Source organism: Callionymus lyra, chromosome 11 (assembly GCF_982586985.1).
Source record: "Callionymus lyra chromosome 11, fCalLyr1.hap1.1, whole genome shotgun sequence".
Classification (NCBI taxonomy): Eukaryota; Metazoa; Chordata; class Actinopteri; order Syngnathiformes; family Callionymidae; genus Callionymus; species Callionymus lyra.
The window spans coordinates 13462677-13480802 of NC_141828.1; the positions used below are offsets into that span (position 1 = coordinate 13462677).

General features: G+C 40.9%; 1 protein-coding gene across 1 annotated transcript; it reads left to right on the plus strand.

Annotated features, from left to right (window-relative positions):
- b3galnt2 (beta-1,3-N-acetylgalactosaminyltransferase 2) lies at positions 1-17768 on the plus strand. The gene is made up of 12 exons (XM_087802768.1): positions 1-214; positions 4496-4622; positions 4928-5028; positions 7310-7497; positions 7576-7671; positions 9320-9427; positions 9508-9586; positions 12752-12935; positions 13200-13325; positions 14347-14506; positions 14578-14634; positions 16056-17768. Exons 1-12 carry the CDS (start codon positions 103-105, stop codon positions 16191-16193), a joined length of 1476 nt encoding a protein of 491 aa, XP_087658894.1. The 5' UTR covers positions 1-102; the 3' UTR covers positions 16194-17768.
- The last annotated feature ends 358 nt before the right edge of the window (positions 17769-18126 follow it).

The window sequence follows — 18126 nt, forward strand, 5'->3', positions numbered from 1 at the left end:
TCTCCGGGGCTCAGCGCTAGTGTAGCACCAGGAGTCTCTGGAAGGATCGCTCCTGCGCCGCTACAGCTGAAGCCTCCTCCCGCTGAATGAAGGGCTCCGTCCATGCGGAGGCTAGCGCTGACGCTGCTGCCCTGTGCCGTCGCCCTGTTGGTGCACCTGTGGTTGGCTCGACGACCTCCCTCCGCGACCCCGCTGGACAACGACACACGCTCCGGTACTTTTTTTTTCTCCCGCACACAAAATGCCGGGCAGAACCTCCGCGAGCCGTCGAACTTTAGCTAACTTTTCCCGCTGAGCTTTTGTAGTCCTGAGGGTGTAGTTGTAGTTTTTGTTGTGGGTCTGACAGTTGCGAGAGTTTCTGGGCGTCGCTGGGACTTAAAGCGATCCGAGAATCAGTGGCTGAGTTGAGGCGAGAACTGAAGGCTTGGATCCTCTTTTGATTTAGATCCTCCGTAAATATTGGACTGTTATCATGGCGTCAACTTTAATTCTAACTGAAAAACGCGTCTTAAATATCAGTTTACGTGTCATTAACAGCGTTGTTGTTTAACACATTTTCCCAAATTATTATTATTATTATAATAACACAACACGTTTCTTCAATTTGTACCGAAATTTCTGTTTTAATTCTTTCAGTTCTGTTTTAAGTCCCAATTGTTTTGTTCATTTTGTGCATGGATTTTCTTAAACCCATTCAGAATTCTTAGTTTTACAAATGCCCTTAAAACTGTCAAAAAGTAATTGACATTGTCATTAAATAAAACGCCGTCAATTCTTTAAGATGCTTTAGAATTTTCCATCGTGGTTTGTCGCATGAACCTCCTCGTCACACCTGTGCTCTTCATCCTCCCTCACCTCGACCCTCATCACCCGTCCTTCTGTCCATCCTTTTCAAATATTATTTGTCTCCTCCACCTTTGTCTGAATCATTTCTTACTTTAGTCTCCAAGTCTCTCCACGTGTCATTTTTTAGATTTCCTCCTTTCCAGTCACTCCCACTCATAACCTCAAAATCATCGTCTCTTATTTTCTTATCAAATCTCGTGCCATTGTTGTTTGCTCACATCTAATTGATCGCAGAAGTCCAATTTCCATTGGTAAATATTTGAGTGACGTGGATGAGTCTCTGCTTTTCTGTGGAAAATGTTTGTGATGATGTGAAGATTCTTTAAACTTTTTTTCTTTTTTTTTTTTTCAAATAAAATGGAAGTGTGTCCGTGTCATTAGAATATTGAACGGTTGAATTTAATATTTAAAATATCGAAAGGTTGAATTTGTTATATTTTAATTTCAATTGTTAATTGTACAATATATTAAGTCGAAGCCTTTTAAATTCAATATAAAAAAAAAATGACAGATTTTTAATTTAATAAGAAAACAATTTAAGGCATTTGAAATTCAATATTAAAATTTTTGAAGTCTTAAATTCAATATACAAAATTGAAGCATTTGAGTTGATCTGTCTGGTGGTAATGTTATGCTGAATTTAAAAGGCTTTGAATTTTATTATATTGAATTGAAAGGCTTCAAATTGTTTGATATTAAATTTAAAAGGCTGTGAATTAAAAATTATGGAATAATTAAAATGTAAAATAAAATCAACCTTTCAATATTTGAAATATTAAATTCAACCATTCAATATTCTGATGGCACTGATATACTTCCATTAAAACTGTAAAGAAAAAAAATATTGTATTTAATTCAAATATGATTCAAGGCTTTAAAAAACTATTCAATAAAAAAATCACAGTTAAAATGTAAAATTCAACCGTTCAATATTCTGATGGCACTGAAAACTATTGTATTTAATTCAAAAGTGATTCAAGGCTTTAAAAAACGATTCAATAAAAAAATCACCGTTAAAATGTAAAATTCAACCATTAAATATTCTAATGACACTAATATACTTCCATACAAAAACATCAGCACAAAAACTGTTAAGGTTTGAAATATGCATAATCTGTGGAAAATGGAAAAATTAAGATGAACATGTGCGTGTTTTCTTTCAAAACATGATTTTTATGGATGTTATTGATTATTATTCACACCTTTGAAATGTTTAGTGATTGTTGGACACCACATATGCACCTCAAAAGTTGATGTGAAGTGTTTTTACGATACTAACACGATCAATGCATGTCTAGTCCTTAATGAAGAAGGACACCTCCCTCTAAAAAAAAAACAAAACTGTCTTATCATGAGTTGGTCCTTTAGAAATCAGTGTGACATCCACAAACATCATTGTCCACGAGGAGCCCTCCCTCCCCTCACCTGTGGATTGATCATTGAATGCATCTCACCAACTTATTTCATGCTAAAGCAGCACAGACTCCTGAAAACATGTTTTCTTCACATCTAAAGGTGGTTTCGTCCTCTCAGGAAACATCTAACCTCATTAGCGGCCTTTTCCATTTCCCAAGATGCCTTCTTGCTCGCCAAGGTTAAAATGACTTTCAGTAGAATTCCATTAGTGTTGGAATGTAACCTCAGCCTTTTAACCCTGCGAGCATATTTTCTTGAATTAAAGAAAAGAACTTGATGGTAAGTGAAGTGCTTCTGCTTCACACTTGCATCTGGGATCACAGGCTTTAATAGGCTCCGCTTTCTAGAAGGTCGGCTTTGGTTTCAGGTCCACGTATATTCAGAAGTGGTCTGGACCCTCGCTTGAGTCACTTGTTGAATTGTATGCTCTTGTCAACGGTGAGTCACTGCAGAAGCGAAGCTCAAAGAGTAAACAACCTCGAAACTTGCTTCTACTGCCATTGAGGCGAGAACATTGATAATGATGAGGATCTACACTACAATCATGCTGGTCCAACTAACAAGTTAGTTATCTCAATGAATTACAAGTTATTTAATTCAATGAATTACAAGTTATTTATGTCACTGGCTAAACGGTTGGTTATCGCAATGAATTACAAGTTATTTAAGATCTGTTCGTTTAACCAGGTTGTAAATATGTTTTAATTCCACAAAGGTATTTTTGTGGCTATGCTTCTATGTGACATCATGTACTTCTGCAGCCACCTTGCTTTTTGTACTTCCACTTTGGCTTTACTTGCTGAGCTGCATGTGTCTTAGAAACCGTATTCAACACTGAAAAGTTTTGCACAATTACACGTTGGATCTGTCTCTGAGATTTCTCAAGAGTGCCCCAAACAAGCTTCTTCAGAGAGTTCTTGACGTGGTCATGACAGGCCATTAAAGAATTCAGTTGGTCGACGTACTTGTGTCGCCGTTTATTAAGAAAACTCGGACCCATTGATCGCACTTGAAGTCGCCTGTCAAAGAGCCTTCATGACAGCGTCTTGGTCCCCATATTGATCCTTTGATCACGTTCAAAGAGATCTTAGTTAATTGTCATTCTAAGAGATAATTTGAATTAAAAACGTTGTGTCATGATGCAAGTCCAGGCAGTTTGTCGCAGCTTTCTTTGCATTTTCCAAAATTGTGAACTGAATTTGGCCATTTAAAAACAAATGTTACTTGATCCTATTGTGAATATCCAGGTTGTAAAATGAATCCGTTTAATTGGTGTGTATGTATTTTGAACTTGTCAACTGATGGGTTGGGAATGTTTCAAAGCTGCCTTCAGTAGGCTGTAAACTTCTTTTTTAACTGCTTTTATAAGCAATCATTAAATCTCCAATTTGAAGTTCAAACTAAAACAAACTCAGGCTTCTAAAAATACATTGGTCCCCACTTGTCGTATCATGGATCACTTTATGCAGTTATTCTGTTTAACGTGTAGTTTTTTTCATATGGTTCTGTATGTTCAAAGCTGCCGTCCGGAACGTCCAAGATCCTTGTCTTAGTTCACACTGGTACAAACGGATGTTTGATTTTATCAGCATTAAACAAGAAAAACCATAGAACTTAGTGGTACGATCTAATTACCGAACCCATCTGGTGCCGACAAAACCGAGAACTCCCATGATGCCCTTTTACAAAATGCTGTATTTAACAACAGTTAATGGGTCTCTACAATATTGTTTTTTGTTTTTTTTCAAACGACACATCAGTAGTCATGTCAAAAGTGACTGAAGGCTTGTTATGTGGGCGGCAAAGCATTGTTCAATTCACCGTTGCTGGAAGGTTTTTTTTGAGAGGGATGGCATCTTGAATGCAATGTTGAGTTTGTAAACACCTTTTGTTAAATTAAACCAAAAAAAAAAAAGAACTTGCGGATTTTAATGCATCTGGTTTTCATAACCCCTGCAATAAACGAGGCGAACGTTTATATTATGATTTGTCATGTTTCCCTCCCAAAAACATGGAGATATAAAATCTTTTTTAAAATTTATGATCATCGTCAGGAGCAAGGATAAAGTTTTCTCACATATACAGCGAGGCGTCGAAGTCTATTCCGTCTTCTGATCTATTCCGTCCTCTGAGTTTATAAAACGACTCGACCCTCGGGCCTAAAGAGTCCACGACGAGTCTCGATCTCGCACCGGAGCTGTTGCAAACTTGTCTATCTGTGTGTGTGCTGCAGATGAATCACCGCCTTTCTATGAAGTTTTGGTGGGCGTGCTATCAGCCAGGCATCATTATGAGCTGCGACAGGCAATAAGAGAGACCTGGCTGGGCTACCTGCAGGATCACCCCCACTTCAAGCACAGGTCAGTGGACTGGAACTCTCCTCACTTGTTTTTTTTTCCCCCGCCGTGGAGGAAATAAAGCCTGCAGCTGATAACTGACCGATAACTCCATCATCAAGCCCCTTATCTTCACCTGACCAGCGGCCAATATTGTTCTCCCTTTCTTCCATTTCCTCCTGCCATCTGATATGAGGTGTTTTGGCCTTTAACGACCCCCCCCTGGTAACCATGGTAACAGAGGACGGATAGATGGACATGTGATAGGACGGAAAGCCGAACACCTTTTTTACGGACAATATTGAGTTGACAGTAGTGTTGGTTTGCAGAGTGGGGGTGAGGTTCATCATCGGCAAACATGGGTGCCCCTTCCCGGAGGAGGACAGAGAGGACCCCTATTCCTGCGCCCTACTGAACATCACAGAGCCAGGTACGGAATTTTTTTTTCAGATCGGTCGCCGAGAAAGTAGTCGGAAGAATGAGGAGAGAGAGAGAGAGAGAAAGAAACTGCATTTCTTAGTGTTCCCTCACAGCTCGAGGACTTCTTTTCTTTTCCTCTCTCAAGGCCAGAGCCAGAAAAACCTCCGTCAACAACCAGGAGACGTGGACACTTCGCTCGGGGGGGGGGGGGGGGGGGGGAGAAAAACGAAAGCCTTAACAAACACTGAAACAAAGTGTTTAATTGACTCGCCGTCTGCAGTAATTGTCTCCGTCTCCCACCTTCGCCTAAAATCTCCATTTTCCCTCTATTTGTCTGCGCCGCTGACTTCACGAAAACATAATTACCGCTCCTCAGAATAGTTTTTTTTTGCAGATGACGGCCTTCGGGGTCACGGCGCCGTTTTATTTTTCCAGCCTGTGTTCCCTCGCTCTCCGCTCTGTTAATGGTTGTACGGCTTTGACGAGCTTCGCTTCGAGAATGGAAGGCGGCAGCCTCGCCTTTTATTTGAAGAGAAAATGAAAGCAGTCCGGTGCCCGAGTCTGGAATCGGCGACGTCAAGAGTCAATTAAATATTTGTTTTCTCTTATTTTGCTTGGCGCTATAATAAGGTTGGAGGCTGAAGGAGCCATTGTTATTCCATTTTAATGACATTTTAACAGTCTTTACTTCTGACTTTACCGTCTTAATGTGGACTCATATTGGCCATAAATTGACTTGGACTGGTTCTTGGTCCGTCCCCTCGCCCACTCATGGATCCAACCGTGTGACTTTTTAAATGTGGTTTAGCCCGAGAGCAGCCGCGACCCCCGAGCCGAGATATATACTTCTCCTTCTCCTGCCAGCTTCTATTCTTCCCACAACAGTTTGGAGCTCATTACGCCACCAAATGTTCCACGATTCCGCGATCAATCTCACTTCCCATTGTTCTCCACTTGAGGCAACGATTCTTTCTCTACTCTTGCAGCGAGCAGAGCCATCTGTTCCCTTGCAGAGGACTCTAGCCCGGGATTCGAACTGCAAACCCAATAGCAAGTGCCACTTCGGGTGAATAAGGAACGTCGTTAAGATGGGGGGGGGGAAGAAAAAAAAAACTTCACACCAATTTTAAAGATTTCCTTCCTGAACTTAGAAGAACTTTTAGCGACAGACTTAACCCACGATGGGTCGGCAATCGATGCAATAAATATTTGGAAATGTAAACTTATGTAGTTGGTGTTATGGGTACGGAGTACTAAGTAAGAACATTTTCAATTGAGCCATAATTCAGTAGCTTTTTCATCTCTATTTTTTTCATATTGTTTGATAGTTTTAATGGCTCGTCAAAGCTAGAGTAGGCAGTTGAAGTGGACGATTAAGAGCACAAGTGGATCAAGAGAGGATTTTTTTATTTTTATTCGTGTTTGGCGATGAAGTTTGTTTGATTTGGTATTTCTGAATTTTTTTTGTGACAAATTATGAAAAAAAAAAAGTTTTACCTTGAGATGTTACTTTGAAGTGGTTATGAAGGAATAAATGAATCATTGGAAGATCAATATAAATGTTTTGCAATTAAGTGACAAAGAAAAACTTCACTTAAGAGAGATTTATTCATCATTTAGCACTCGTTTGTCTGCGGAGAAATGATTTTCCCTGAACTTCAAACTCGCATTCCACCTCGAGACATATGTTTAGCGGCGTCAAAGTCTGCATCGACGCGGGAATCATTACAGTCAGGATCCTCCGCCCCCCCCTGGGATCATAAATATTTGAACAAAACCAATCCAACGGCACCAACATGTTTGAAAAGTCTAATAAAGTCGGTGTTTTTTTTTTTTATTTGTTTATCTTTGATCCTTTTTATGCCAAGTTATATTATGATTTTGAATAATTTAGAGCGGCCGTGAAGAGAGTCTTTACGTCGACAAGCGAGCACATTTGTATTCGTCGCGGAATAACGGATACATTCTGAAGCGTTAAGATCGCCAGTGCGAGCAACATTCTGTTTGATTAAATCCCAGACTGTCGTCGCTGCTAATTATCTTCTCTCTGAGAAGGAGCCGTTGAAAGGAGCGAGGAAGCTTTCCCTTTTTACCCGCCCGGATCTTTTCATTGATCTCCCGGGTAATAAAAGGGCTTATTTGTAATTAAGAAGGCACACCGGCCATCACAAGTTTACTTTAAAGACGCCGGTCTGAAGAAGTGCTGATGTCTTCACAAGCGCTTGTGACCAGACGGTTGCTAATGGACTCCCCAGTCGCTTGTTCGGTAACGTCGGATCTTTCTGTCCCAGCGGCGGAGGCGGATATAGAAGTGGTGTCGGCGTCGGACCCCGCTGCGCTCGCGGCCTCTGATGTGGCGGCCATCGCCTTGGACTTCAAGGTCCTGCACCCGGTGGTGATCACGCGGCTGGGCGTGTTCGCACGAGGACCCGAGCTCCGGAGCAATGTGACGGTGAAGCTCCTGCAGCTGGATCAGGAGGTGAGGCTCGCCGACTTGAGATTGCCGTGTTGTGAAGTTTTAACTTTTTTTTTCTTTTTTTTTAATTATAATGTGCAGGAGGCGGTGGTGACCGCTCGCTTCAGTGCCATCAGCACGGGGACGCTTGTCAACGGGATGTGGTACAAGCCAGTGGAGCAGTTCATCCTGCCCAAGGTAGGACTTTTAACTTCATGTTAATAAGAGATGTGGCTCTAAGGCAAGGTAAGGTAAAACTTTATTGATCCCTCAGGAGGTCTTCTTCGGGAAATTGTTTAGTTTAGTTCTCTAGTGATAATAATTGGTTTCATTATTGAACTTAATCAGTTTATAAAAATACAGGAACGTGGTACTGTAGGTTGTAATTTAATGTGACTATGTTTGTTGTTCTTCAAAAAACCCATTTAGGTTTTTTCCTGGTATTGTTGACATCCCCGCCTCTGACACTTATCTCAATTACTGGCATTTTAGTCCTCAACATCAACATTAAATCACTTTAATTTTTAACCAAGCATCCACTCTGGCTGGGAGACATAACTGGACGGGTCACTTTGCTCTGTTTTTAAACATTTGAGCATCATTTATCCTTGGCTTTTGAATGCACCATAGCCATGTCTACTCTTTCTGAAAACATTACTTTCACACGTGTGTTGAAGTTTACACGTCTCTTTTTGGTCAATAGACGCATGTTGACATTTGTAAACCATATTTAGTGGGTTTTTAAAAAAAATTAAAACAAGTTTGCATCAACTGTAATGCTGTATACACTTGCCCTGATTCTTTCTAATGGCGAGCTAGCGTGCCGCGTCGCAGCCTACTCCCATCAGCGTTTGATTGCGTCTTTGATTTTGTGAATTGATGAATCATTTTGTTGATGAGAGCAACACTTGACACTCCTCAAGACTAAAAGCTAAGCCAAAAATCATTAAAAGATGTTGTTTAATTGTAATTTTAATTGTTTTTTTCACCACCAATGTCAAGACGATAAAGGATACATTTGCCTCGTATCAGAGAATCCAAACCGTCTTTGTCTCGCTTTGATACAAAAATAAAAATCCCTGTTATTTATTTTAAGTCGTCAAAGCCTCTGGGAGGCGCGAGCAGAGAAGCAGCAGGTTGACTTATGCGTCAGACATTTTAAGTGTCTCCGGATGCGTTTTCTCCTCCCAAGAAACTGCTGATCTTCGCATACGGGAGAAACAACATAAATATTTCAACTTATTTGTGCCGGAAACGATCACGCAGACTTCTCCACGGCCGCGACGCTCCCGACGAACGAATCTCCGATCAAGAGGATTAACAAAAGTTATCTGATCGCACATAAAAAGCCCCGACATCGTAATCCGTCATCGGGATGGGGAAAGGCGTCAAATTGAACGTGGACGTGTGACAATGTGACCGAGGAAAAAAAAAAAATCACGCTTGTCTGGAAGCAATTTTTCCATTTTCTTGCAGCGGGACACAATCGAACTGGAACCAGAATAAATTTGAGCAGGAATTGTAAAATGAGATCAGAGGTTAATCACATAATGAGCGCGAGCAAACACGTGCTCTTCAAACTGCAATTAGGATTAAATTTCCACTCGGGCGAGAACGATGAAAACCTCGGTGAGTACAAATAGACTGGATGTGAATACAACTGGCACGACGAGGCTCCTCCGGGGAGTGACGGGACGTGACCTCGTTGTGTATTCATTGTGCTGCTTCTGTATTCCACACAGAGTTTTCATTTCCTCTGGTGTTTACAGAAGGAAAAAACACAAAAAAAAACGTCTTTTGGTTTCTATTAAAGTGATTCCTGAAAGTGCGAGGATCTGTTGTTCAGGGTTTCGAGGGGACGCTGGTGTGGGAAAGTTCCAGCGCCGACGGACTGACGAGCGCCGACCCGTCGGTGCGGCTCAACGACGGAGGCGGCGTCATCAAGTTCTCCTCCGTACGTTCCGGTGGATGTCGGCGTCCGAGTGTGACAACGGCAGGAGATATGACTCTTATTTTCTTTCTGGTCTTTCACAGGTCGCGGAGGGAATTCTTCCACATCGAAGTGCTCTTGGATTTCCTGGCTTGGCAGGAGGTTTCATGTTCACCATCTACGGTAACTTTCTGTGGCAACCTTGGATTGAAACTGCTGCTTATATTGAAGCAACACTACGTAACATTTAGACATTATGGTGATTATACTTCCATATTTCCTGATGATTAATTTAATTTGAACAGTCATGACTTGTTTGTTATTTTAATTATGTTACTAACTTTCTCTGGGCTGGAGTGTCACATGGCCAGAACCACATTTTTACATCACTGGGTCAAGAGGTATTTTCATATGATTTACTGAGACACTTACCAGAAGGAATAAATGAGGTTCCTTTCGGCAACAACAGGCTTATTTTGTAGACAAGTTTACACGCAGAAAATTAGAAATCGCTAAACGAGCCACAATATTTCAGTTGCACACAGTTCCACCAGGGGGAACTATAAACGACATTTTCAAATTTGTGTATTGAGGTTTTAAGGGACAGAAATCCGGTTTATTTTCTTTCAAATATGACTAATAAAACAATTTCATACAACCTTGTATCATGGTCAAAAACATTACAAACTACCAGGACCATTTCGAATGAAAAGCAAATCAATAAAACTACAACTATTATCAAAAGTTCATACTTGTGTATGTGTTAACATACAGGATGACAGTCATCCTCTGAACACTGTCATCAGTGAGCAGAGAAGCAGATGGAGCACGAATGCTCCTTCCATGATGCAACACTAATAGACTCAGGGACTCGTTCATTCCTCGTGCTATTAGACTGTTTAATTCTAAGTTTGGGGACAGGAGAATATAATGTAAATATTCTATTCTATGTTAATATTTCTATCCTTTTCTTTGATCCATGTTCTTTAAACTTTAATTGTGTTAGCCCTTGCACTTTGTTCTTTGTATTGCACCGTGTTCTTTGTACTTTGTTCTTTGTATTGCACCGTGTTCGTTGAACTTTGTTCTTTGTTTGATCTCCAGAGTTGTTAACAAAGTTTATCTATCTATACAATAAAGTAGAAGACGACTTTATATTCTTTATAAGACCGCATATATTTATATTTATATTGGATAAAAACAAAGTGTTGTGATGGGATTTTAAAAATGAAAACATTTTTTTAGAAGTTGATTAACTCTTACTTTAGTTATTCAATATTATATTTGAAAGCTAATAATAATAGATAGGTGTGTGTGTGTGTGTGTGTGTGTGTGTGTGTGTGTGTATATATATATATATATATATATATATATATATATATATATATATATATATATATATATATATATATATATATACACTACCGTTCAAAAGTTTGGGGTCACTTAGAAATTTCCTTATTTTTGAAAGAAAAGCACTGTTTAAACAGTGCTTTAAACTAATCTATACATTGCTAATGTGGTAAATGACTATTCTAGCTGCAAATGTCTGTTTTTTGGTGCAATATCTACATAGGTGTATAGAGGCCCATTTACAGCAACTATCACTCCTGTGTTCTAATGGTACAATGTGTTTGCTCATTGGGTCAGAAGGCTAATGGATGATTAGAAAACCCTTGTGCAATTATGTTAGCACAGCTGAAAACAGTTTAGCTGGTTAGAGAAGCTATAAAACTGACCTTCCTTTGAGCTAGTTGAGTATCTGGAGTATCACATTTGTGGGGACGATTAAATGCTCAAAATGGCCAGAAAAAGAGAACTTTCATGTGAAACTCGACAGTCTATTCTTATTCTTAGAAATGAAGGCTATTCCATGCGAGAAATTGCCAAGAAACTGAAGATTTCCTACAATGGTGTGTACTACTCCCTTCAGAGAACAGCACAAACAGGCTCTAACCAGAGTAGAAAGAGAAGTGGGAGGCCCCGCTGCACAACTCAGCAAGAAGATAAGTACATTAGAGTCTCTAGTTTGAGAAATGGACGCCTCACAGGTCCTCAACTGGCAGCTTCATTAAATAGTACCCGCAAAACGCCAGTGTCAACATCTACAGTGAAGAGGCGACTCCAGGATGCTGGCCTTCAGGGCAGAGTGGCAAAGAAAAAGCCATATCTGAGACTGGCCAATAAAAGAAAAAGATTAATATGTGCTGGTAAGGTGGGAGATTTCTTCAGGGTTAAAGGGATTCTAAATAAGGAAGGCTATCACTCCATTTTGCAACGCCATGCCATACCCTGTGGACAGCGCTTGATTGGAGCCAATTTCATCCTACAACAGGACAATGACCCAAAGCACACCTCCAAGTTGTGCAAGAACTATTTAGAGAAGAAGCAGGCAGCTGGTATTCTATCTGTAATGGAGTGGCCAGCGCAGTCACCAGATCTAAACCCCATTGAGCTGTTGTGGGAGCAGCTTGACCGTATGGTACGCAAGAAATGCCCATCCAGCCAATCCAGCTTCTAGAAGCATGGGGTGAAATTTCTCCTGATTACCTCAATAAATTAACAGCTAGAATGCCCAAAGTCTGCAATGCTGTAATTGCTGCAAATGGAGGATTCTTTGATGAAAGCAAAGTTTGAAGGAAAAAAAATATTATTTCAAATAAAAATCATTATTTCTAACCTTGTCAATGTCTTGACTATATTTTCTATTCATTTTAAAACTCATGGTGGTAAATAAGTGTGACTTTTCATGGAAAAAAAGTGTGTGTATGTATGTATGTATATATATATATATATATACACACACACACACAGTGCAAATGTTTGACCATACATTTTTCTTTTGCTGAACCTTTCCCTTGTTTAACACTAGTTAATATTTATAGTTTTGACGTTTAATCGGAAATCTAAATATTGTATTCCACATTTTTTGTACCTTGTTCCAATAAAAATTATATCTGGGAAGCTTAAAAAAATATATGATCTAGTTTCAACACAGGTTTTTGTTTTTTTATTGAAGTGTTTCACAACCCTTTTTTCAGTTAAAAAAAAAACAGTAGTTTGTGGGGTTTAATAACGTCACAGGAGACCGAATATTACAATGTATATGTGTTCCTAATTAGCATCTGGATGCATACAAATTTGAAGATCTGTCACTCTTTGCGTAGCAGAACAAGCTGTTATTTTTCTTTACTTTTATTGACACAAAAATGTTGGCCAATAATCTCAAGTGAAAATTAGATTTAGTTTGTGCTTTTCTAGATATTTAATGTATGGGTTTTTAAGGCTTGTTTATGAGTAAGTGATGTTATTCAGTTTCTGGTGTTAGTAAAGTTGTTTTTTTTCCAGATGTAGACGGTCTCTCCAGCCTCCTGCGCGGCCGCCCCGCCAGGATGGACCTTCACGCCTCCAGGCTGAGCCAGGAAGACGCCACCTTACACCGGGAGAGCCTGAGGCACGGAGACATGGTGTTCGTGGACGTGGTGGACACCTACAGGAACGTGCCTTCCAAGCTGCTGCAGTTCTATAAATGGTACAGTAGTGACTTCGTTCTCAGCCTCCCCGAGGTCGACGCCCTCGGAGGAAATCAGCGGGCCGAAACGAAAGCATGTCATCAGCACGAAAATGTTCCTCTGTTTGACTTGATGGCAATCGCAGTCTGGGGGGGGTGTGGGGGGGGTATATCTGTGAGTCATCTGCCAGCGAGCTGACTTGTTGTTTGATGTTTCCTTGCGAGACTTCTCCTCTCGTGTCTTCTGACGTCTTGAACTGTGGATTTAATCGAGCGTGCACGCAGGTCCGTGGAAAACGCTGATTTCCACTTGCTCCTGAAGACGGATGATGATTGTTACGTGGACGTGGACGCCGTTCTAACCAAGATCGAACACAAGGGACTCCGGCGCAGCAACTTCTGGTGGGGAAAGTGAGTTGAATTTTCTCGTCCTGCCGATGTCGCCGAAGAGATTCTTAATGTGCACGACGGGATCTCAGACGTGCCGTTTGAGATCCCGGCGTGATGATGAGGCGACTTAATCAGGTCGCCATGCCGACCTTATCGATGAGTAAAACAGCCGACGCAAATAAGAGACCATCTCGCCGCGGTAACGCTGATCATAGGGGAAGACGCATTATTCTTATTAACTTCACAACAGCAGAAGTTGATGTTGTCCAGGACATTAGCTACATGGGTTCAGACGTAGGTGTCAAAGTCGATCACACAAGGGGTTAAAAATCTTGTCACAGTTATGGTCAAAGGCATAATAAAATATATATTTACCAAACCTCTTTAACAGGAAGTATATGAGTCTGATGCGATCTTCTCCGAAAACAAACTAAAATATGTTACTGTGACATCAGTTTTGCCGTTAATGGACGACCCTTTATAATTTTTGACCTCAATAATCTCTCTTCCTCATCTTATCTCTTAACACTGGCGTCGTGATGAGTCACAATAACAACATTGATCTGCTTTGATTTTGAGCCAACCATTCGGCAGGCCGCATAATATGACTTCGTGGGCCAGATTTTGCCCCTGGACCGCAGGTTTGATGGTCAGGAGATACCATAATAAGTGTGCTTTAAACACAAATGTGATCTGATGATTAATTCAACTGTCAAATGACTTCATCTGAGGTCCAGTGTGAAACCAACACGATAAAAACTCTGCTATAAACTCTTATAGTTTCATTAAAAAGCGTCGTAAAATTGTATTTACATTACTTTTGTAAAAATTCATAAACTTCAGTCTTGCTTTGAAATGTTTTTATTTTTAAATATGCTTTAACACACTTCCTGTTAAAGGCTGCTTGGTAAATATAAGAATATTGTTTTTACCTAAAACCTTGAATGTTTCCCCCCTCGTGTGAGTGAGTGTGACCCCTCTACTGTAGAGACCCCCGAACAACGTTCTCACCGACCTGTTCTATGACTTCTTTCCAACCCAGTTTCCGGCAGAGCTGGGCAGTCGATCGCATCGGGAAGTGGCAGGAGCTGGAATACGCGAGCCCGGCGTACCCGGCGTTCGCCTGCGGCTCCGGCTACGTGGTGTCCCGGGACCTGATCCAGTGGCTGGCCAGCAACGCGGAGACACTGAAGGCCTACCAGGTGAGGTCGCAACCCCGGGTCAGCGCCGGGTTCGAAATGGAAGATTCAAGGAAATGTGTTTGTGGTTTCAGGGAGAAGACGTCAGCATGGGCATCTGGATGGCTGCTGTCGGACCTCAGAAGTACCAGGTGAGGAGACCATTGATTAAAGAATTAATCGGTGTCTTTCGTCCTGTTTATCTGCAGTTGTTTAACATTAAATTCTTTTTTTATTTAAAATACGGTACAAGTAACGATAATCTACTCATAATGTCAGTGGACGTGACAAGAAGTTAAAGTTGCCTTAATAAATTAATTAATATTATTTAATGTTAGTCTGGCCTGCGGGTCATTTGTGGCCCTCGGGAAGGTTTCATTAAACCCACGACTTATCTGGTAGAGTAATGTACTTTGATATAGAGGTTTTAATATTTTAGGTCTGTTGGTAAGACTCTAGATATGATACAATTTATTAGAACAAAAACTTTTATTGCCAGATGGCAACAACATGGGGGTCAGATGACACACAAAATGGACAATAGATAAACAGAACCAACACCAGAGCAACTTTTCCGCGGTGCCTAGCAACGATACATTGCGATATATTGCAATACTGCAATTACCGTTGTCACCCAAGTACTTGACTCTGGTGTTACAGAATATAAAGACCACATGACTCCTGACAAAGTCGTTACTACTTTCATTTGTTTTGAAAGCGAAAAAAAATCCAAACAGCAGCTTTAGAAGGAGCTTTAGTCGAGTGTATCCTCTCGTCCTTAGCTGTCTTCTGCATTTCACAGTATTTCATTGTTGCGTCAGCTGCAGAGAATAATGTCTGCTACTTTCTATGGCGGGGAGTTTAATTGTAACACAACAGTGAACAGAAGTCTTGAGTATTTGCCTGTAAATTGTAAAGTAGAATTAAAATAATATAAGTATTAAGTAGGTATAAGTATTTTATAAACACTTTATGGAACCATAGAAAACTATGATGAACTTAAAATATGATTAAAAAGTCCAAAAAAAGGAAATGTATATATTTATTTTCTCCAATTTAGAATTCAAAATTTGCGATATTAGGTGAATTGATATTGTCTACCTTTTTTAATTTATCATAAAAACTAAAACGATTCAAACATCGCGAAAAGTCCACAAATTAAAGGTGCTGATTCCTAAATTCTGAAGCCGTTTTCCTGCCCGTCTGTGTAGAAGTTATGAGTTTTGTGATGAACCGGTTCATGATGAAGGTGCTTTAGATTTTGAGCTTCTGAACGACACGACTCATGAGCCGACGGCGACGGTTCAGCTTCAGCCCCCGACTTGTTTTTCACTCCATCAAAAGTCTGGCAACACGACATCAATTCAAAGTCGGACATTCACCGGAGGGACAGATGCTCGAAACGGGCGTCCGCCGGACCGTGAAACGATCCCGCGCATTAAAAATCAATCAGAATTATTCCGCAACATATCCACCTCTTTTATTTAAATCTCCTCCACGACCACTTCCTTCTGGCCAGGTTTATTATTAGCTTGTTTGCGAGGCTGATGTTTGTTGGAACGTTGTGTGTCAGGACTCGGGCTGGCTGTGCGAGAAGGAGTGCTTCCTGGACATGTTGTCGTCGCCCCAACACACCGCCGACGAGCTGCACCTCCTCTGGGACCGGAAGAAGGTCTGCGGGGACCCGTGCGGATGTCCCCGGGGACCCTGACGCCAGACAGAGAAGACACAGGCTGGCTTCACTCACTTTCAGATGTTCACCGGATTCATTATGAATTAGGTTCTTTATTTTATCAAACAAACGCATTGTTTGTTCATCACTGTTCAGGGTTAATTATTTAGGACGTTAAAATGTCACGGTTTCATACCTTACTCTGTGTGACTGTATTCATGGATCAAATATTGTTTTGTCGACTTCTCTCGTTCATTATTGTGGTCCAGACTGATAGAATTCAAAGTCCAGTCTGTTATCATGCGATTTGTTTCAATTTAATTCAGATTTTTTTGATTTTTCAACTTGAATCATCAGCGCTCGACTTCTGCGTCCCCGCAGGCCGAACGCGCCAGATGGTGCGTTCACTGACCTCGATAATCATCTCGAATCTCACGTCGTTGTTTCATACTTTTTCTTTTATACCTTGTGTTGGATATTTATCGAGTTGACCGGCACGAATCGCTCTGAACCCACCGTTTTAATTCTTGATCCTAAAAATGATCACGAGAATCATGTCGTTGTCTGACTGGAACTTGAATCCATCATTTTAAAAAAAACGTATGTAGAGTGAGTTTGTTTTAAAATTTGAATTGTACAGACGCGGTTGAGAATGTTGGCACCTTCTCTTGTGAAGCACTCGATGAATGTGAAGTATCACTCGTGACATCTGTCCTTGAAACAAGATCTTAATCATGATTCTGAAGATTTTTGTTCTAGAAAATTGAAACATTGTACATGTTCTTGCATTAAAGAAAGGGGGGAGACGGTGGCGGCGGGACGACTGGAGGTTTGATTGACATATCGCTGTCCAATCATTTGGAACGAGACCTTTTTAAAATGCTCTTTTTTTTTTTCCCAGCTCTGGGTTCTATGTTCGTTTTTTTTTGGCGAGATTGGAATGATTGGTTTGCTTGTAATAATTCTTGCATGAAATGTCTTTATATTGAAATGACACTGTTTTCACTTCTAATTGTGGGATTAGGAGGCAGAAAAAAAAAATCTTGATTTGCATCGACGATGATTTGAGTCGTACAGTTTACATGGAATTGTTGTCTGTATGTGTCCTTTCCAGGGTGTCCCCCCCCCCCCACACCTTGGACCACATAGCTGGGATGAACTGTTGGACACTGGGATTGTCAATGTGGTCATTATTAGGAGTTTCTAAGTCGATTTGACTCACAAATCCGTCAACAAAAAGGCACTTTTCTGACACCTTGGATTATTTCCCGGTGTGTTCCTTCACGTCCCGCACACATCGGTTGACTCTCGCTCTCAAAGACTTTCTATCGTTACCGTCATTGTGCGACTCGTGACGTGGCCTTCTGTTCTCATCAGGCGGTTTTTATGTGGACGCAATCGCAGCACAGATTTTTCGGGAACCTCACAGCCTTCGATGACAGGTAATAAAGAAAACACTTTAAAGCTTTCACGGAATGTTTTTTTTTTTTCTTCTTTTTTAATCTCGTGTTTTCTCCAGGAATGTTTTTTTATCTCGCCCAGTTCTGAGCAAGCGATGCCGCACATTGATCCTGGGCTTTATATAACCTCCTCCCCTCTAGCTGTTTAAGAAAATCTCTCAGAAGTCTCTCTCTGTGGTTCCACTGCTCATCCAGACTGGCAAGAAATCGAAAAAAAAAAGAAAAGTTCCCAAATCCTTCAGTCGTGAGAGTTGATGCCGGCGCGAAGCTCCAGAGGGTTCGCCGACCACTTGACCTTAAAAGCCGGTCGAGTGCCCTCCAGCCCTTAATCCTCTCCAGCAGCCGTGGAGCAGTCGGTGAGTCTCTCGTCGCAACACAACACTCAGGTGTGCGTCAATCACACACACACTCATGGTTCATACAAAGTGTCGGTCGTGAGTTTACTTTCTTGAAACTATACGTGTAGAAGTTTTATGAAAACCTGGATCAGGACTATGGGGAAAAGACCAGAG